At 37.0% G+C, this 22,708-nt stretch overlaps 1 protein-coding gene across 1 annotated transcript in view; it reads left to right on the plus strand.

The window, feature by feature from the left end:
- The window catches only part of MOXD1 (monooxygenase DBH like 1), an 83,699-nt gene that overhangs the window by 10,468 nt on the left and 50,523 nt on the right, over positions 1-22,708 (plus strand). Inside the window, exons 2-4 of the mRNA XM_077775988.1 lie at positions 5,790-5,998; positions 7,634-7,801; positions 7,938-8,021. Coding sequence (XP_077632114.1) covers positions 5,790-5,998; positions 7,634-7,801; positions 7,938-8,021 — 461 coding nt within the window. The remainder of the gene's footprint in view (positions 1-5,789; positions 5,999-7,633; positions 7,802-7,937; positions 8,022-22,708) is intronic.

Below are 22,708 nucleotides of genomic sequence, written 5' to 3' on the forward strand. Positions count from 1 at the left end.
TATGTGTTTTTTTTTTTTTTTTTTTTTTTTGGTCTTATTTCTTTAAAATACGTGGGGAATGCCCTCTTAGTGTAAAAGGATTTCAAAGAGCTGTTGCATGCATAAACTCTTTTTTTCTGAATCCTGATGTCAGTTCCATAAGATTCATGTCCATTTAGGGGCTAAAAGGTCACAACAATGTTCCCAGATTTCAATGCCAGATGTGTCTACATGGCCGATCTTGCAGACTCAACTCATCCCAAGCATCTGGTTAGGCACATTCCACACGGATCTTAACCATATGTAAATGTAATTGAGAGCAATTGGGAAAATAATGTCTCCCTCTTTTTGCTCCATTTACAGTGCACACAACTATATTGAAAGTACAAATTTATAACTGGTTGATAAGATTGGCTTTCTATTTTTAGGCAGTTACCACATGGTTGAGAAGATAATTCTATGTCTAGAATATATTGCAGGCTACATGAGAATGCAAAAGAGGAGTCAGAATTCTAAGAGGGAATGATCATTTCCAGTTGGAATGATCAAAGAAAACTTCATAGATCAGATAGAATAATGAGTCTTGAAGAGAAGGAAGCATTTCAATGGAGTTAAGTTTCAATGGGTGGAGTTAGTTTTCTCAGTGGGGTGAAGAGAGTAGGGGGGGAGTAAAGAAGAAGAGTGTGAACAAAAGGAAAGGATGGAAAAGGGCAGAATTTGAGGGGAGTAATAAATAGATAACAGAGCATGTGGTAGGATTAATGATAAACAATGAAAAATCAAGTTAGGCTAAATTGTAGAAAACCTTGAATCTGAATTCTGGAACTCTGAACTACATACCATTGAATAAAATACAGTGACACTGAGAGTGATTTTCAAGGAAGACTGACAGAAATAATGCAGGTGATAGTCTGAAGTGAGGTAGAGGAAGTTGTAATAGAGTAGAAGTGAAAGATGGGTTAGTTTTTCAAAGGAGGAACTGATGGGTACTGTGGAGGTGTGAGTAATCGAGGAAGAAGTTTACGAAGATTGCAGTTTTGAATCTGGATGATGGGAGAATGGCAGTGTAATGAGAGAAAATCAGGGAAACTAGTCTTACAGACAAAGGGGAAATACAATTTTGGATATATGGCATTTTGAAATGACACTAAGACTTCCAAGTGGAGTTAGACTTTTGGATGTGTGATACTGAATGAAGGTGATGATTGGAAACTCTTGGAGTAGATGAGATTCCCAAAGGATGAAATACAAAGACACGAGTATAATGTCAAGGACAGAACTTTGACGTGTATGGTTAGGGAATGGGAGAAATAGAGATAAACTGTCAGAAGTGGACAGTCAGTAGTGGGGCTGTCTGGAAGCTGGCAATGTGGACATCCTTGCCTTGTTCCCAAGACTGAGTTGTTCCCAAATTTAGTGGAAAAATTTAGTCTTTCATCATTAAATATGATGTTTGCTGTAGGATTTTTTACAGGCGCTCTTTATAAGATGCTGTTTCCTGAGAGATTTCACCATGAATGAATGTTTCAGATAGTTTTTCTGCATTTATTAAGATGATTGTATGGTTTTCTTTTTTAGGCTTTGATATGATGAATTGTATTGATTGATTTTATAATGTTGAATCAACTCTGCGTGTTTGTGGTATATTATCTTTTTAAAAATATATCACTAAATTCACTTTGCTAATATATATTTTAAAGAAAATTTGTATTTTGGCCCATGAAAAATATTGCTCTGTACATTTTTTTTCCATAATGTCTTTGATTTTGGTATCAGAATAAGGCTGTCATCAAAAAAGGAGTTGGGCGGTGCCCTTGGTTCTTTATCTTCTGGAAGAGTTTGTGATGGATTCGGATTAACTCTTCCTTACGTATTTGGTAAAATTCCAAGTGAAAGCAGCTTGGCTTAGATTTTTTTTTTTGGTAGGAAGGTTTTTTTTACTCCTCAATAGATTATAGGGCTCTTCAGAATATCTGTTTTCTTTAATAAATTTTGCTGGTTTGTGTCTTTCAAAACCTTTGCTCATTTCTTGTCAAAATTATCCAAGTTTTTTATGTCCAGGTGTGCATAATATTATTAACCTTTTTAAAAAAAAAGTTTATTTATTTATTTTGAGAGAGAATGTGAGGGTGCAAGTGGGGAAGAGGCAGAGAGAGAGAGAGAGAGGGAGAGAGAGAATCCCAACCAGGCTCTGAATCACCAGTGCAGAGCCTGATGTGGGGCTCGAACTCACAAGATCATGACCTGAGCCAAATTCAGAAGCTTAAAAGACTGATCCAACCATGCATCTCCATAGTATCATTAACTTTTTAATGTCTGTAGGATCTATTGTAATATTTCCTTTTTACTTCATTTATAAGTATTTGTTTGTACTTGTACCATCTGCTGTTTGTTTTCTATTTCTCTCCTCCTGCTTTCTTTAAAAAAAATTTTTAATGTTTATTTTTGACAGAGAGAGAGAGGGAGAAGAGCATGAGTGAGGGAGGGACAGAGAGAGATGGAGACAGAGAATCCAAAGCAGGCGCCAGGTTCTGAGCTGTCAGCACAGAGCCTGATGTGGGGCTTGAACTTGAACTCACAGACTGCAAGATCATGACCTGAACTGAAGTTGGACGTCCAACCAGCTAAGCCACCCAGATGCCCAGCTCCTGCTTTCTTTTAGACTGGGTATTTTTATGATTCCAAAAGAATGGATATTATTTGGGATAGAATAAAAGGCAAGGTGTGGGCTGTCATGTGTCATAACTGAAATTCTCTTAAAGTGACATACATGATCACAAGTTGAGGGTGGGGAAACATTGGCGTCTTAAACAGAGAAAGTTAGAATATTTGTCTTGGGAGGCATCCTAAAAAAAATAATAAGAGATTAACACGTAGATTTCTAAGCATTCGTAGGAACCCAGCTTAAGTAAACATGTAGCAAATAATACTATTAAGATAGGCCTTAAGAATTGGAAAATGTGAACAAATTATAATGACATTATGGTGGTGGTTAGGATATTTTACATTTCAGTTGTAATAAAACCCATTCATGTTTTCCCTCAAGAAGGTTGAAGATACCAGCATCTTTTAGACAATCACATTTTGCCAGGAGGCCGGAGCTTTGACATATCCAGCAGCCATCTTTTTGAAATATTGGACGCTCAGTGGTTTACGCAGGGTGGATGCACTCAAGGAATATGCAGTGAGACCTGAGTTCAGTTTCTCCCATTTTCTCGTAGCTAAGTTATCTGAAAAGCCGGAAGAAGGTGGGATAGCTGAAAGGGATTGTTATTGGTGAGTGGAAATAGAAAGAATGAAAGTTGGCCAGCCAGCTGAATACTCTGTGGGACTAATGGTTTTGGAAACATATTTGCAAGACTAGGGTAATTATTGTACTCTTCCAGCTGTTTGCATTTTGGGTTGTGTTCTTTTTGTTTGCAAAAACTGTGATTGCTTGAATCATGTAGTGAAATGTGAACTCAGTATAAAGGCACAATATATCTGAATCCCTCATTGTCCATAGGCATTGCTATCTCATCTACATATTGAAGATCTATGTGATCAAAAGTGGGAAAATCACAATGTGATAGGAGTAGTTCATTTGAATTGTTTTCACAGTTACAACTGGTTCTCAGAACACATTTTTTGACAGCCTCCAAGTTTAGCAGTAGAAAAAGTAACATTTTACCTAAAAAAAAAAAAAACCCCTTAGTGTAGATATTTTCTGTAGACACAAACTAACTCATACTTTTCCTGTGATGGCCTCCACGGTGTATAACAATGAAGAGGATACAGACTCAAGTCAGACTGTCTGGCTTTGAATACTGACTTTACTATTTACCAGCTGTGTGAACTTGCCAAGATGCTTAACTTTATGCTTTAGTGTCTTTATCAGTGAAATAAGAAAACAGTTCTATCTCATAGACTTGATGTAAAGGTCAACTGAGTTAATACATATGCATGTATCAATACATGGCTTTAACTGGGCCTGGTGCATGGTATGTACTCAGTGAGTTGTAGTTGTTACCAGCATGAAAAAAGGTTACTTAGGCTCTACGCATCACTAATAATGTGGGTTTTGAGCAGTATGTGGATGTGAAATTTACATACACTTGATAGCTACCTTGGAAAGGTCCTAGGAATAAAAATACCAAATGCCGTCCATTTGAGTGTGAAATTTACAATTTAAGGTTTTTCTTGTATAACTTATTTATATTTATTTTATTTATTTTTGCTAAGCAGAGCAATCAGTTCTTCAAATGTAATTTCAATGTTAATAAAAATATGCGTAACTATGTTTCAGCAGGCGTTTTCTAAATCAGTCATTTGTGATATTTTTTAAATAGAAATTTTCATTTTTTTAAAGCTTATTTTATTATTTTGTGAGAGAGAGAGAGACAGAGGAGTGGGGAGGGGCAGAGAGAGCGGAAGAGACAGACTTCCACGAGAGAATCTATGCTGTCAGTGGGGAGCCTGTCGTGGGGCTCTATCTCACAAACCATGAAATCATGACTGAGCCAAAGTCAAGAGTCAGATGCCTAACTGACTGAGCCACCCAGGTGCCCCAACCATTTATGAGTTTTTAAAGATAAAAATCACCATGTATGGAAAAACCAGTATAATTAAGGCAAACTTTGTGTCTTCTATAAGAAATGAAAATTAGCAGCATGAATTTTATGACTCTTGATATAGTAAACAAATGGTAAATGATATCGGGAAATAGTTTGGATAAAAACCAAATGATATTGCAAAAGGGGGAAGGAAATTAGCATTAAATGGGCAATATTAAATAGGCAACTCCCCCATATGTATGGTTTTATTTCTTTATCTTTCAAAATCCGTAAAATAGGTATGTATTATCCCCATTTTACTAATGTTGGAACAAAAGCTCAGAGTTTGACTTCAACAATTATCCAAGGCTATTAAGGGATAGAGCTAGGGGTCAGATCCTAGCCTCTTGATTTGAAAACCCATGATCTCTCCATTGCAGGCATTCTGCCTCTCAGAAGTGATCTGCATACCACTTTGATCAGTTTAGTACAAAAATCATAGCTGATTCATAAAAACAAATTTCTCCAGTTTTTCAGTATCTTATAATTCAACTAGTTTTGTTTAATTTTCCATTGCATTTCATTTTAATAAGCATTCGCTATTAAAGCACATACTAAAATAACCTATAACCTCAGATGGGATCTCGTAGCTTTCAGCAGTGATGAAGGGAACCTCTACTTGGTGTAATAGTAAGAAAAGTGCTTACCTTGGGGTTGATTCTGTCTTTGTCACAAACTAGTCAATTCCATTTGGGACAAGCCATTTCACAGTGTTGAAATTCCTCTTTTCATTTGTATTAATGAAGGGAAAGTACTAGGTGATCTTGAATGTCTGTTTATTCCATTTCTTTTGATGCTCTATAATACTACAAAATCCTTCCCACATATTCCTGAAGGGCCCGAAATTCAAATATGAACCCCTTTCTTGGGGAACTGATTTCCTAGTTGGGATACTCCAGTTCCTTCAAAATTCCCTGGACTTTACAAATGGCTAGAGATACAGTATCCTATAGTAAGCAAATCCAGAATTTGTTTTTCAGGTTTTATAAATATTCCTTTTTTAAAGTTTTTAAAATTTATTTATTTTGAGAGAGAGTGGGTGTGAGCAGGGGGCAGGCAGAGAGAGGGGCAGAGAGAGAATCCTAAGCAAGCTCCTCACTGTCAGTGCAGAGCCTGATGCAGGGCTTGAACACGAACTGTGAGATTATGACCTGAGCCAAAATCAAGAGTTGGACACTCAATTGCCTGAACCACCCAGGTACCCCTAAATATCCTTAGCCCAAATTTTTTTCACTGTGAATTTGGGACATCCTAATTTTTCTTTTTCATACTTTCCACAGGATTATTTTACAAATGCAAATAGAGAATTGAAAAAAGATGCTCAGCAAGATTACCACCTGGAATATGCCATGGAAAATAGTACTCACACAATAATCGAATTTACCAGAGAACTGCATACATGTGACGTAAATGACAAGAGTATAACGGTGAGTAGTCTGTGAGTGACTGCCACGTGAATAAATTGTACGCTTGTTTACAGTGGTGATACACTTTGTAGAAAAAAAGGAACAAATGTTTAAAAATAACCTTTGAAAACAAAGTCACACAGTCTGTTTTGGAATATCTTTGAATTCTCTTTAGAAGCCACAGAAAATCTAAGACTATACATTTCAGTGAAGGCAATTTTTGTGTGAACTTAACCTTTGGAAGGGCCATTTAAAGTGGGGATGATTTTATCAGTAAGATTTCTGGTTTTTCCTCCATAAAATTTGAGACTACACAATAGATAAAGTTTGAAAAAAATGCATTATACAAGAGGGAATTATGACACTGAATTTTAGGGCATAATTCATCTGATTTATTACTGATTCATTTTTGTAAATTTCTAAAATCAAGATGAATGGTAGACTGATTAAAATTGCCTACTGACACAAGATTTCTTATTGTCAGACTTCATGCAAAAATTAATATCTTTATGCATATGCAGATTAAATATTTAGACAGCATATAATTCATGTGGTACTTTGGAAGTTTCCATGACTTTCTTGGATCAATTTCATTTTGTATAGATCAATCAAATTATCCTTTTTATTTGATAAATCAAAGCTTTAAAAATGGGAATGTAAAAATCTGAAGCAGTTTTTATTAACATTCAGCATAAAGAGTAAAGAGGGAGAAAAAAACCCATGCAAAAATGTAGATCCCTTTTTATGTAATATACAGTGCAATTACACTTTAATTGGAAAAATAATTATAGTTGTTTGACTTATTAAGAAAGAATATAGCTTTTAAAATAAATGGCTTGCTTTATTATTTATTTTCAAAGTTCTTATTACAAAGATCTGGCGAAGACACCTTTATCTGTGGGAGGACTGAACAATTTCTTCATACCTCAGCAAGCCCTCCCCCTGCCCCCCCGCCCCCCAGGAAATGCCTCCTNTTGCTACATGGAAACCAATTTCACCTGACAGTACTTTCCCTTGATGGGATTCCCTAGTCCCTTGGAAAGTCCCAGGATTCATAAAATGACTAATGTTAGATTCTAGGATAGTAAACCCAGAACCAGAAATTCCTCCTGTGTTTACACTTTCTGTCAATTCGTACATGTGACAGGGCTAGTCCTGGGAAAAATCTATAGTGAACGTAAAGGTGCTAACCTGGAAAGTAACTTTAGTTTTCACTCCATTTATTTATTTTTCCCTAAAACGTTGCCTGGCATTAAAACAGGGTTTAGTTTTCCAGAATCCTTGCCTCTTAACAAGAATGTTTGCTTGGTAACTACTAGTTGCTAGCGTGCAGATCTGGCGTGACGATGACTTACTGTTGCCATGTGCACGGAAGTATAACCTCTGAGTCAGTTGCCTTTCCTTCTGTCTTGGAAGATATAGTCTTGCGTGCTAAGAGGTACGGTTTCTTCCAAAAAGCAACTCATCTATGTGGACACGTAATGATTGAATCAAATGGACACAATTAATGCTAGAGACCATGTTAAGAACTCCAAATGTCATTATTCTCTTTTTTTTCACATCTCTATACTGCTTTAAATAGAATTCCTTAAACTCAGCTCAATGGTAAGGGGAGTGCTCTCATGAGACATAATGGTGCCCATGTCTGCTCACTAGGAGAGCACAGTGAGAGTGATCTGGGCTTACCACCATGAAGATGTGGGAGAAGCTGGCCCCAAGTATCATGACTCCAATCGTGGCACCAAGAGTCTGCGGCTGTTGAATCCTGAGAAAACCAGCATGTTGTCTACAGCCGTACCATACTTTGACCTGGTAAATCAGGACGTAAGTTTTTTCAGGTTTTATGATTGGACGGGTGGGTTTATGGAAAGCATGTAAGAGATTTTACTTACACTCTCGTGTTTAATAGTGTGTCAAGAGAATGTGACTTTGTGTCCCCCTCCCCTTTTTATTAAGACAGGTCCCCATCCCAAACAAAGGTACGACCTACTGGTGCCAAATGTTTAAGATTCCTGTATTCCAGGAAAAGCATCATGTAATAAAGGTATGTGACTCATTCACAGGCTAAATTTAATTTGTACAAACGGAGGAGAAATTGTTGTTAAGATGAGAATGATTTAAAAAATAGAAATGATTTTCAATTGTTTGAAAGTTATTTCAAGAACAAAGAACTGGCTTCTCTGACTCACACCATGTTTTACGACTCACTGAATTTAGAGAGAAATCTTGGATCGCAGCTAGGATTTTGGCTTTTGGTTCCTAATTTTACATTTTAAGGTAAAATTTAAGGATGCATTTGAACAGCCCTAGCTATTTCTTTTTTTAATTTTTTAAATGTTTTTTTTTTTTTTTTTATTTCGGAGAGAGAGAGAGAGAGAGAATGTGAGCAGAGGAGGGTCAGAGATAGAGGGAGATACAGAATCTGAAGCACGCTCCAGGCTATGAGCTAGCTGTCAGCACAGAGCCCGATGCGGGGCTCAAACCCACGAACCATGAGATCATGACCTGAGTTGAAGTCGGACACTTAACCAACTGAGCCACCCAGGTGCCCCCAACCCTAGCTATTTCTTAGGCAACATGTTATATAGTTGGAATTGCTGGACTTGCAGTTTAAATAATATATTTGCATATAGATAAACTACATATAGGAACATTACATTCCATGCCAAGATTGTCTGAGAATGGCCGTTTCATTGTAAACATTGGATATTGTCAAAAAATGATTTTTACAGTGGTGTTTTGAAAATAAGAAAATTAATGGATTCCTACAGAATTAAAAATTACAGGATTGTGTGATAAAGAAACCCAGTTTGCCTGTGGCACCTAATTCCCTCCCAACTCCACCAGGAACAGTCCTCCAAAACTTTTGCATCTAGCTAGTGAATGAACACACATTTTTAAGGAATTCCATGTCCTTGACTCTGTGCTAGGCACTGCCTGGTCATTATACAGAGGCTGAATATATGATTCGTACTCTCCAGGAAACTATAGTAAGAGTGTAGAAGTGTCCTAGACACAGGGAAGAGTAAGATATAATTAAATCAGGCATATAAATTCTAAGCATTCAGAAGGCCAGATATCATCAGCTTTTTGTCAGTCTTCAGACTGTAACAAAGCAGTGTGGATGTGAGAAAGGAGGAAAACGTGTAGATTCTACAATCGAGAGGGAAATACATGGGTTTGACTTGCAGGTCGTCTCTTTTAACTAAGTGTGTGCTCTCAGGTAAGTTGCCCTGGGGTAATGCCTGGTTTCTTCCTCTACAAAGGGTGGTCATCATAACACTTTCCCTGTTAACCTCAAAACATTTTGGCAGAGATGGAAACACCGAGTACATTTTACATAGAGACTTAGATTTGTCAGTTTCTAATATATTCGTGTAACACCACAGAGCTGCCTTTTGCTTACCGATATGATTCGTCACTACCTTGCAGAGGAAAGAGCGGGTGAAGGGAATGTTTATTGAATTACTAAGTAGTCCTAAATAATTGTAGAATATTGATGCAATCAGAAGATTTACCAACAATGAGACTTCGAATAAGCTGTTTACCTCTGTGCAATGTTATTTTCTGTTTCTTGCATGTTCCTTAATACCAGTGCCTAAGACCTTGCCTTATGCCAATGAAAAGTCTTTCTCAGAAAAGAGAATGCTATATTTATATATACTATGTGTCATATAATACTGTGTGTCATTTGCAGCAAATTTAATGGGAACCCATCTTAAGGGACAAATGTAAAACCACCAGTTCAGAAATAAAAGCAAATGTTTCACAAAATGGACCCCAGATTTGTTTTTCAGCAGATGTTAACTGATAGGATATAAAGCCCTGAACTACTTACATTAATGCATTTTTATTCTTATTATTAATGCTAATAATTAAGTCGAATGAAATAAAAGTATTTGTTCTTAAGGGAGGTCAGTATATGTTCTAACTCTCTATGTAGGACTTTTACCTGGTATCTTATCTAAGAATTTTTAGCGAGCTTTCCCAGGGCATGCTTTTACAGTAATACTCAGATATTTGGGCATGTATTGAGTATTTGGAGTTCTGTAAGATGATGGAAGTTCTTTTTTTTTTTTNCCGACTAAGCCACCCAGGCACCCCAGATGATGGAAGTTCTTTACTCCTAGCAAGGGGCGGGGGCTTGGGGAAGAGGCTGCAGGTCAGAGAGGAGTGGTTGGTTATACAAGATTTGGTTGCTTCAGGGACAGAGGGTGGGTGGCTGGCATTTAAAATTCTATTATTACTTAAGAATACCACTTACAGAATAGATTCCCGAGTTTGTTGTTAAATCCCAAAATATCCTAAAGGTCATCAAGTACTATGAAACATTTTCCAAAAAAAGAACTTAAACAGACTGGCTGGCTCAATCGGAGGAGCATGTGGGGACTCTTGATCTCAAGGTCATGAGTTTGAGCCCCATGTTGGGTGTAGAGATTACGTAAAAATAAAATCTTAAGAGAGAGAAGAAAGGGCTCTATTGGGAAATAAATTCAAAATATCTATGTTGTAAAAAATTCAGGTTGTATGCGTTTTGAGACAGGTTTTAAAAAATAGTTTTAATTCACAGCTCATGCCAGTTTACAATAAAATGTTAATGCATTTCTCAAGTAGAATTCATAGATCTAAAACTTACCTTAAGAAATTACCCAATTTCCATTCTCTTTTCCTTAGCAGAGATGATGTCTAGTGGTTTAAGAAAAATATATCTTCTTTTCATAGACTCAAAGACGCCTGTGTTTTGAAGAGCTGTCAGCTAGATGCCTATCCTTATTCCGTATTTTATGTCCCACGAATCACTGTATCAAAAAGCCTCAGTCCTTCTCTGAGAAAATAACCAAAAAGTACTTTCTCAGAAAAAAGAACATTGCTTTTATATTGTATTATATGATGTGTCATTTGCAGCGAGTTTTAAGAGCATATTGATGATACTAATATTGTGAGAAACCAGTTTATTGTTTGGACTCTCATTTCAAACAAAGAGAAGTGTGTGATTGCAATTGAATGTTAATAGTACTGCCCAACATACATGTTGTAGTTGTAATACCTATAAAACTAAGCAGATAAATAAAATATATCAGTGGCTGTGTGTGAATATACTTCACGTGAATGACTGAAGTTAAAAACAATTATGCTTTTAATTTAAATTTTAATCATATAATGATAAAAACTATTTACTACCCAAAATATAAAATAATAAGGTAAATCATTTCTAAAATTATAAACTAACAGAGGTAAATAATTTCATCCACAGGAATAACGGGATGATGATAAAAATTATTGGGGATTTCAGTTCCCCTGAGATTCAGATTTATTGATTTGCATTTTGATTTTTGTGAAAGATGTTTAAAATTGTGGTTTCAAAACGGTATTGTCAGATGACAGCATATCACACTAGAAGACAAAAATGGAGATTATAAAAAAGAAAGCTCTGGGGCGCCTGGGTGGCTCAGTCGGTTGAGCGTCCGACTTCAGCTCAGGTCATGATCTCGCGGTTCGTGGGTTCGAGCCCCGCATCAGGCTCTGTGCTGACAGCTAGCTCAGAGCCTGGAGCCTATTTCAGATTCTGTGTCTCCCTTTCTGTCTGACCCTCCCCTGCTCATGCTGTCTCTCTCTCTCTCTCAAAAATAAATAAAATATTAAAAAAAAAAAGAAAGCTCTTGCTAATTTATATTAAAACCACAACTCCTCATATGGGATCGCCTTGTGTCTCTATCTCTCTAGCCACTGTCGAGCCTATATCTCCATATTTAAATATGACCCTACTTAAGCTTTGCCAAATATGTAGCTTTACCCTATATTTAAATTTATTTTAGAGAAAGTGATTCCACTCTCTTTAGTCAATAGCGACATCATTATCACCTAATGGTAACGATTGGATATGCTCTGGTAGAAGCTGAGGTTATCAGTTGGTTTAACACACTGGTTTTGTGTGTGTGTGTGTGTGTATGTGTATGTGTGTGGGGGGGGGGAACTTTTACTGTCAGAGAATGTTCCTCATAGATAAACTAAACTCCTAACTCATCCGTTTAAGCATGATCTATCTTATTTGATTTAATAAATGCTTGCTGATGGCCTATTATGTTAAAGAGGTTAAAAAAGGAAAACACTCTGCTGACTCATGATCCCATCGCCATCTTTCCTTAAAGGCCCACCTTTCTAAAAGGGAAGCAGTACACCTCGTGGTAACATAGGAGGATTCTGCACTCTGATGGGCCAGATTTGGATCCTTTCTTTCCATTATCAGTCATTTAACCCTGGGAGACTTAATCTTTCACCCACAGCTCAATTTTGTCATTTAAATTCGCATGGTACCCTCCTTATGGAATTGTTTAGACTAAAGATTAAATAGCAGTTAATAAAATTTTATTACCACTTAGCACAATATCTGACACATAGAAAACTCTTAACAAACCCAACTGTTATTATCAGGCCATTTATTTTCAGTGTTGCTGTTTGAATGATTTTTCATTGAAAACTGCTGTTTAATAAGGAGACCCAGAAAAAGAAGGACAATCATGCTAAAAGATTGACCATTGCTGAGTTTTAAGAGAGGATTCCCTTTACTTGTGTGACCTCAGACAAATTATTTACTTCCTTGTGCCCCAGTTTTCTCATCTGGAAAATGGGCGTAATAGTTCTCAGCTAATAGGGTTGTTACGACTGTTAAGTGAATCAAAGGATTTTAACGTAATTAGAAAAATGCCTGGCACATAGTTTTAAATAAAGTAACTAAATACAATTATGTAGATCACTAGCAATAAACACAGTTGCTAATCTGTTATCATCTTCTTAGGTTTCTGGGTTGCTGAGGGATCCCAAACCAGCCAATCCTTTCTAGACAGTCAGAATTCCAAATAAAACCTAGATTGTCACTCATTTCATATAAGGAGGCCACCCTGAAAACTTTCGGCTGTGGAGAAATGTGAAGTGGAGATAAACCAAACACTGTCATTTTTCTTTTCATCAATAGATTCAAGAATGATATACTCTGCTGTATAAAAAATTGGTACTGAACAGAGCATCTTTCTTGACTTGATATTAGATACACTGTTTTTTTTCCATTGGTGGTACTCATAAATCTGAGTGATTTAATTTGGGGGAATGTTTCCTCGAACCAGAAAAATCTAAGAATAATTGATATTGAATGACCATGAAATGTCCTTGAAGCCAGAGTGCTGTACAGCCATGAAATAGTCACCTAAAACTTGATTTTCCTATCTTAGACACGTAGTATGAACATCTGGGTTTATGTACCATGTTAAATCAACATTCCTGGTCAGTTTCCCGATTATGTTTATTTCTTCCTCTCCTCCTCCTCCCTCTTTCCTCTCCTCCTTCCTCCTCTTCCTCCTCTCCTTTCTTCTTCTAAATAAAAGAACATCGCATGAGAAACTTCAGCACTAACATATTCTGAAATGTCAAGTGTGATAGAGGATTTCTATTTCTGAAAATGTGTAAGACTTCCAGGTTAAATTCAGTGAATTGTAAGAATTTTCAGTGTCAAACTACATGATTTGACTACTAGAATGGCTTCTTCTTTGTCAGGATATATTCTCCCATTTTTTCCCTGAAATGATATTTCAAAATGTATTTTCATTGATGTGATTTTTCTTCCCTGATGGAAATGTTTTTCTTCCCTGACAGAATCGGTTTCTCATTAGGATGCATTTCCACAGACTCTGTGCTTTACTTATCATTCTTTTATCATGTCTTCACCTTCAGTTTCCTTTTATTAATTAGGTGGCAGATTAGCAGGTGTTTGCTATTGACTGTTGACCAAATAGTTGTGTTTTCACTCCAATTCTGTGGAACTTTTTTGGCTTACCAATGTTTCCCTTTATTTATTTATTTACCAATTCAACCATATTTCATTGGATATCTAACTATATACATAGTTAGATCTATATAGTTTGTTGAAAGAAATTTGCTTTCAAAGTATGCTTTCTGGGAAAGTACTTTTCAGTCATTTTAAATACATGGCCACACTATTTGGCCACACTATTAAATTCTTAATACCAATGCATTACCATTGGTGTCCATTGACAAAATGGATAATTCTTTATCTTGTAGAAAAATTATGCTGTAAAGTCATAAGAATCATCCTCTTCTTTGGAAATTTGTGTCAAAGGTTTGTAATTATTAACAACTGTATATATAATATATATATTAGTGGATTTGAAATTTTATATATGTCATTTATCCAAGAGATGAAAGTACTTGGCCATTTAGTGTGGCTGAAATTATAACTTTGTACAGAAAATAAAAGTGAAAGGAACATTGCTCCTAACACTGCTGAGTTGACTCAAATTAGCACATTTTTAAAGCTTTCTGAGTTAGTGTTCATTGTTGCAAAGTTCTTTCTAAATCTTCTCAAGTTACATCTGCTTCACAGAAATATTAGAGATTGTCTAACTACTTGGGTGTTCTTAATAGCCACTTGAGAGTACAAGGTAATTGAATTCACTTTGAAAGCATGTCTTTTCATGGAAGTGATTTATTGCTAACTCTGTCACTAATTAGCTTTCTGACCCTAGAGAAAGTACTTAACCTCGCCATGGTCCTCAAATTCCTTGTCTGTAAGATAAAGGGATGGGATTCGATGATTCCAAATGGCTCTTTTTACTTCTAAATATCTGTGACTTGCTAAAACTAATAGTGAAATATGTGCTGGGGTTTGGATGCCCTGTGGTCTGAATTCCTGGTATGCCTGCTTCTCACTATCCCTAGGCATACCTGGTAAAAAAGCTTAGGACCCCACTACTCCCCTTGAAGTTTAAAAGCCCCTTTCTTTAGTCCCGTGGGCCTGGGCTCTTCTAGCATGTATTTTGAAACCTAGATTTCCATCTGTAAATGGGAATAATTATAGGATTTGTCTCAGATGGTAACTGCCATTATCAAATGAAATAATATCCATAGAGTTCTTAGATGTTTGGCATATATTAAGTAGCTCATAAATACTGGCTGTATTTCCAATTTACATTGGATTCCAGATACCTCTAAATCTTGGAAATAATCAAAATGAAGTATACCTAAGTAAACAAATAAATAAGTAAATAAATAAATAAGTAAATAGATAAGGAAGGAAGGAAAAGAAAGAGAGAAAGAAAGAAAGAAAGAAAGAAAAAGAAAAAGGAAGAAAGAAATAAAGAGAGAAAGAATGAAGAAAGAAAAGAGAAAGGGAAGGAAAAGTAAAGAAAGGAAAGGAAGAAAGAAAGGTAAATAAATCTAAATCTAAATCCAAATTTAAATCTGAATCTTGGACAGAATTTAAGTTTTAAGTAAGAATAGAAACTAAGAGTGCAGGGTGAGCAAGGCTGACAGATTGGTACAGCGCCTAGTATGGGCTCTGGAGATAGGTAGGGATTGTAATCCAACTCTGCTTTTCATTAGCTTGATGACCTTGGGCAAACTCAGCTCTCAGAGTTTGCATCTTCACTTGTAAAGTAGGAAAAATGCTTTCCAGTGGAGATGTAATGAGTACCAGTGAAAACACCTGTTGCATAAAGGGCTCATAATTGCTCGTTTTCTTCTCTTGATGGGGATTATAGAGACAGATGACTCAGACTTCATCCAGTATTTTCTCATAGTTATCAGGGCTGCCCTGAAACCATGGTAGGAAGTCAGTTTTTGTTTTATTTTGAAGAAAAGATTCCCTGGGAATTAGATTTCATAGCTTGCTCTCATTATTCTAACCCAAATGAAATTTAAGCTAATTTCCTCCTGTTCTTGTCTCAGTAAGGATAAAGGCCAGCTGTGACTATCCTCTGGGAAATATTCTTTCACATTCTTAGGTCACCATTAGCCTTCCTTAAGTTGGTCTTGAATAATACCATTTTAAACAGACAGAAAGAGATACTTATTTTTCTTTATTACTCTTCTACTGCCCAATTCTCTTCCCAGTCTAGTACATCTTTTTAAAGTAGTCTAAAACATTGGATGACAAAATTGAAAAGCATCAGAACATTTATTGATAATTATTGGCCATAAAAGTTGGTAAATAATTTAATGAACAGCACTTTTATTGAAAGCACTAAATTCGTACTAAGATATTTATGTTGGATTCTAGGTGTTGATGGCAAAGTAGGTTTAAGTAGAAATATGGGAATATTTTTTAAAATGTTTTATTTATTTTTGAGAGAGAGAGAGAGAGATAGCATGAGCAGGGGAGGGGCAGAGAGAGAGGGAGACCCAGAATCAGAAGCAGGCTCCAGACTCTAAGCTGTCAGCACAGAGCCCAATGCGGGGCTCGAACTGACAAACTGCGAGATTGACCTGAGCCAAAGTCAGATGTTTAACTGACTGAGCCACCCAGGTGTCCCAAACATAGGAATATTAAAATAGGAATGACTTTTAATTAAATGCAGGTAGCATACTTACCTATTTCTTACTAGTTTAAATAGATTCTCTTGTGAGATTTTCACAGCCTCCCTCAAGGCAAGTTGAATTACCACCACTTTGCAGATGAACACACCGAGGCATAGTTTGCATAAGTAACTTGCTTAACCCTATACATGAATTCTGAGACACAGAGCCAAGACTGAGTACAGATCTACAGTGGACTTTTCTCTATGTAGTTCTGCTGGCCCAAGCCTCCTAGCTGGTATATACAGCAGTGACAAATAATTTGGGTGAAACATGTCAGATAGCTTATATGCAGCCACAGGGCCTTTGAGTCAGTTTCTCAGAACCAGGGATGTTTTTGAATCCTACAGGATCAGTGCTTAGGCCAAAGAACACATGAGTAATATCATCCGAACCTGCCAGAGATATCAGCTCAAAGATCTTGGGAATTGACTTAGCCCTACTTGGGCAGCATTTGAGCACACAGAACTCTGCTGTTTTCACACATGGTTTGGAAATGCTTCTTAACAGGAAAAAACATATATAAAATATCATTTGTGATTTAGGAAGTTATTTAAATAAGACAAATTAAGATGATTAGGTGGAAGATTATGCATCTTTTATGCTATAAAAAGGTGCAGAATGTTAAATCTCACAGATGATGTTAGGGAGAAAGGAATTGGAAATAATTTCATTGAAAAGAGAGTAGCCTACTAATCTTACGGGACACATCTTATAGCATAAGGATCATTGTGAAGAAGACCATAGCCTCCTGTTTGAGCAGAGGCATAGTCCTCTTTGGAGTTAAGTGAAAATAATGATAATGACCTATTTTATCCCCCTTCACTATAATGGTCTATGAAAAGAGACTTGTGGAAAGAAATACTAACATTTTATTTATTTTTTAAAGTTTATTTTTATTTTGGGGGGAAGAGAGAGAGCGAGAGCAGTGGAGGAGCAGAGAGCAAGGGAGAGAGAGAGAGAGAGAGAGAGAGAGAGAGAGAGAGAATCCCAAATAGGCTCCACACTGTCAGTGCAGAGCCCGACTCAGGGCTTAATCTCACGAACCATGAGATCATGACCTGAGCCAAAATCAAGAGTCAGATGTTCAACCAATTAAGCCACCCAGGTGCCCTGAAATACTAACATTTTAATTTGGGAGTGTAATTTATGGCAAAATACCCAGAGAAAAGTACCCTAAAAACAAGAAGAGCTCTGTTGTTGGAGAAAGAGCTGAAAGTACTGGCATCTCAGTGTGGCCTGTGAACCAGACTGAGGGCACATGTTTTAATCCTGCACTGGCCCTCACTCAGCTGAAAGTTAATGTGGCTACACCACAGCGCTTCTCCAGAGATTCATTCATGTTAATAACAATTCAGAGACTATAAATCTGTGTAACCGAGAGGTTGTTCTAAGTAATTGTTAGCCCTCAAAATTCAATGACTTTAGTTAAGTGTTGGAATCCAGAAATTTATAAAACAAATTTATAAATTTGATATCTGTGTAAAATTCAGAAAATAAGCTCTAATAAAAGTTGTCCTAAAAAGTTGTAAAAGAAATGATAATTTTTGTGTGTGTTCCCACAAGATATGTCAATTTTATTTTGCTGTAAAAAATTATACACCTGTCAAAACAGGATGACATCCATTATTTCTTTTTTGATTGCAACACTGATTTTTTTTTAGTTTTTATGAATGGGACTTTTAGTAATCAGCAGAAAAATGTTATATATGTGGTATGATTTCACTTTATTTTTTTAAATTTTTTTTATACTTTTGTTTTTGAGACAGAGAGAGACAGAACATGAGCAGGGGGGAGCAGAGAGAAAGGGAGACACAGAATCTGAAACAGGCTCCAGGCTCTGAGCTGCCAGCATAGAACCCGATGCGGGGCTCGAACCCACGAACCGCGAGGTTATGATGTGAGCCGAAGTCGGATGCTTAACTGACTGAGCCACCCAGGAGCCCCTAAACTCACTTTAAATAAATGAGATATCTACTATTCAAGTTTATAAAATGCATAAATCAAAGGTTAGTTTCATATAACCCTAATCAAATTATAAAGGACTGGATAGATGTGTTCTTTAAAATATCAAGCCTCTCTTGGAGCATTTAAAATGAATGTTTCTTTTTCTAAAAAAATTTTTTTTCAATGTTTAGTTTTGAGAGATAGAGAACTCGAGCAGGGGAGGGGGCAAAGAGAGAGGGAGACACAAAACCTGAGGCAGGAAATTGGGCGCTTAACCGGCTGAACCACCCAGGTGCCCCTAAATGAATGTATTTCTCTATCAAAAACTTAGATTAGGGGCATCTGGGTGACTCGGTTGAGCATCCAACTTCAGCTCAGGTCATGGTCTTGTGGTCCATGGGTTTGAGGCACGTTGGGCTCTGTGCTGACAGCTCAGAGCCTGGAACCTGCTTCAGATTCTGTGTCTCCCTCTCTCTCTGCCTCTCTCTCTTTCTCAAAAATAAACATTAAAATATTTAAAAAAAAAATGGGGCACCTGGGTGGCTCAGTTGGTTCAGCGTCTGACGTTGGTCAGGTCGTGATCTCTTGCTTCGTGAGTTCAAGCCCTGCATTGGGCTCTGTGCTGACAGCTCAGAGCCTGGGGCCTGCTTCAGATTCTGTCTCCCTCTCTCTCTCTCCCCCTCCCCAGCTTGCACTCTCTCTCTCTCTCAAAAATAAATAAAACATTTAAAAAAATAAAAAAATTAGATTATACATAAAAGCTTAATAATATNTAAAATATTAAAAAAAAAATGGGGCACCTGGGTGGCTCAGTCGGTTCAGCGTCTGACGTTGGTCAGGTCATGATCTCTTGCTTCGTGAGTTCAAGCCCTGCATTGGGCTCTGTGCTGACAGCTCAGAGCCTGGGGCCTGCTTCAGATTCTGTCTCCCTCTCTCTCTCTCCCCCTCCCCAGCTTGCACTCTCTCTCTCTCTCAAAAGTAAATAAAACATTTAAAAAAATAAAAAAATTAGATTATACATAAAAGCTTAATAATATTTCCGTTTTATAAAGAAAACTTTACTCTCACATATCAAAAACATTATGGTTGATTCTTGCTTCATTGAATCAGTTTTTTTGATTCCTTTCCTAGGATGAATCATCTTAGTAGAATCTTTAGGGATGGAGCCCAGGCCCTTTTGTTGGTGGTGGTGGTGGTTGTCCTTTGGAAAAGTTCCCAAGTCATTTTGATAACAAGCTCCTTGACTGAGAATCATTGTTCTCTGTTTACTAGAACTTCCCAGCAGACCGGGAAAGGCTGTTTTTAGGTTATATTTTCTAGCACCTAGTAAAAGATTCTTCATGTTAAGTAGCATCGATACACATTTTTGTAGTAATATGCCGTTTCAGTCAACACATATTGTAAAAACTGAACACACATCGAACATCTACTATCAAAATACACTGCTAGTTGCCTGCACATGAAAAAAATTTAAGCAGTTTATGGTTTTGAGGTAGGTCATTCCTTGATGCATTGCATATTTCTTCATGGAAGGAGAGAGGCAAAAACACCAGCTGTTTCCTGGAACCACAGCTGACTTTCATTATAAAATTTCAACATGAACTAATTCAGATATAAGGGATACTTTCGCCTATGAAGGGAAAAGATTTATGACCTAGTGAAATATATACATCGAAGTTAACTCTATACATTAATGTTTATAATGTAATGGCTTCTTTTAGAAACTGCATACTGAAGGCGACCTTGCTGACACTAAATGCATTCATTGCCAATAAGGAGAGACCTTTTTTATTGCTGAAATCTCACTGAATTGTTTTAGGCGGAACTTTAAATATTAAGTAAGGGCAAGACCATGTAAATAACTGTTAATGAGCATATAAATCATACCTATAGCCTTTCCGCCTTTAGCTTGGCATGAGGAAGTCCTGAGAATATAGGAGAGGTCCTTTGTGGTATGTTTCAGAAATCAGTGTATTTAATGTAGTCTATATCTTAATCATCTGGAGACATCCCTTTGCACCACCCTCCCGATTGCAAAGAAGAATCAGTGTGTCTAATGAATGCCTGCTTTGGACAGCACTCACTACTATGTCTTTTTTTAAAAAATATTTTCCAGATGATGTGTTACCTCAGCTAAGTCTTTTTTTTTTTTAATGTTTATTATTTATTTTGTGAGAGAGCAAGCAGAAGAGGGACCATGAGAGAGGGAGAGAGAGAACCCAGGCTGCACGCTGTCAGCCCAGAGTCGAATGCCAGGCTCGATCCCACGAACTGTGAGATCATGACCTGAGCCAAAATCATGAGTTCAATGCTTAACTGAATGAGCCACACAGGTGCCCCAGTACTATGCCTTTTGTCAGATATAAGGCTATGTAAGACATAGTCTTTCACCCCAAGGTCCTCCTAGCTTAGGTGGAGAAAAGACATGCACACCTGAATAACAGAGAAACCCTAGCCGTGGAGAGTGAACGTTGCTGTCAAAGTCCAAAGCATAGGCAAAAGAAAGGAGTGAAGGTCTGAACACCATCTCAAGCCGTATGGAAAGAATAATTTGCGGAAAGTACAACTAAATCGATCTTAGGGAGGTAGAGATGTGTGGGGAGGATGCCTAGGACACAAACTCCATTCCCATGCTTAAGCACCTGATAAAATTGAGAGCATTGGACCTTTTATGGATCATCAATCATCAGAAAAAAACTAGGAAGTAGATAGTCGTATTATCCTCATATTACAGAGGAAGGCATTGAAGCCCAGAGAAGTTAACTAACTTGCCCATAGTTGATTAAGTTCCCTGTTCGTATACTTTTCCCTGAAGAAGACAGTATATTTTTTAAATAAACATGTATGAGCACTTTTGCTAGTTGAGTCTCAAACCATGACTTTCAGGTTTGCACAGAGCAGCATTCACCGGCTAAAAAGTAAGACTCTTGCTTCAGCGTTAACAATTCCCAAGTATTAACACATTTGTCTGTGCAGAAGCTCCGTCTGGTCCCACATGTGGCAAAGAATACTTGATGCTGAAACCAACATCTGCCCGTGCTTGAGCCAACTCACAGCTGTTGGCTAACGTTGAAATCCATCCCCGAGTTCTGTCAGATTAGAATGCAGAATCTCTCCAATGGCTTGTTGTCAGGGTAACTGCATTTTCTGATCAGAGAATGTCTGAATGGTACCAAAGCCCCTAGTGTGAAATACTGAAAGGGAGTGCAGACTGGCCTTTAGTACCTAAATGGGGTCACTGATTTTTATCTTGAATGATACCATTGTGTGGCTTTATCCCCAGACATGAACTTACCAGTTTTACTTAATGTGAAAACTCTGGTAAGTTGCGTCATATTCTCCAAAATAGAAATCAAGGCTACCTCCTAATTGCGCGATGTGCTTAGAACCATTTAGTTCTTGAAAGAAAAGCTGCAGGCTGTTCCTGGGAAGAGAGTGGTGGCCTTTCAGCTTCTGTGGAAATGAAGGGATCTTCCTTAGAGTTGCTGTCACTGTAGACTTGTTCACTATTGAGTTTGTTGGACCTCTGTTCCCATTGTCAATGTCAGCTATGTGTTGTTAATAATTTAAATGTATGTAATGTATGTGAGCTTCTTTGTAGAAGAAGTTTGTATCATTTAGTTTTTCATTTTATTGGACCACCAGCCTAATGTAGATCTCAAGAGATAATTTACTTATGGCCCAAGATTTAAAAGAAAAATGCTGCTTTAAAACCACCCTGAAAGACATTTTATGGAATAATTTATTTCTTCTTCAGCTTGAATTGATAATCATATGACGTTCGTATGTGACATGAATTGCTCAGGGAAATGGTCTTTCACAATCCTGAAAAGAGACCACAGCCATTAAATTTTATAACCCTTATCGTTTGAAAACATTTTATTTGATTTGCAGAAAATGAAGTGTAGTGAACAAAGCTGCTTTTCTCTTCCAGTTAATTAATTGAAACGAGGCTTCAAATGTAGGTGATAATGTTTGTAAGTATTAAAATTTTCCGCTTTCTAAACTCATCTGTATGAATGAAATTGGGCACATCCTTCAGAATAGCTGATTTAACTTCATGACTTCAAGGCAAAATTAGTCCTTTTGGATGGAGACTGAACACTGTTGTTTCGCATCACGACAGTGAGGAACATGTCATTAAACATGTCTCTTTGCTTCTCTCTTACATTTTATATTGGTAAGATTACATACCCATATGTAGAATGGAAATAACAATTCCCATTTTCTCAAGATTACTCTGAAAGTGCTTTAAAAGCATTGAATTTTAGAAAACAAATATTTGTTGATTACTCATTATGTAACAGAAATTGTGCTTTATTTCCTACTTATGCCATTTTGCAGATTAGGAAACTGAGGCTCAGGAAAAGTAGGTGTTTTACTTAACATCACAGAGTACTTAGTATTATAAAACATCAT

This window comes from Crocuta crocuta, unplaced genomic scaffold (genome assembly GCF_008692635.1).
Source record: "Crocuta crocuta isolate KB4526 unplaced genomic scaffold, BGI_CrCroc_1.0 scaffold25, whole genome shotgun sequence".
In the NCBI taxonomy this organism is placed as follows: domain Eukaryota; kingdom Metazoa; phylum Chordata; class Mammalia; order Carnivora; family Hyaenidae; genus Crocuta; species Crocuta crocuta.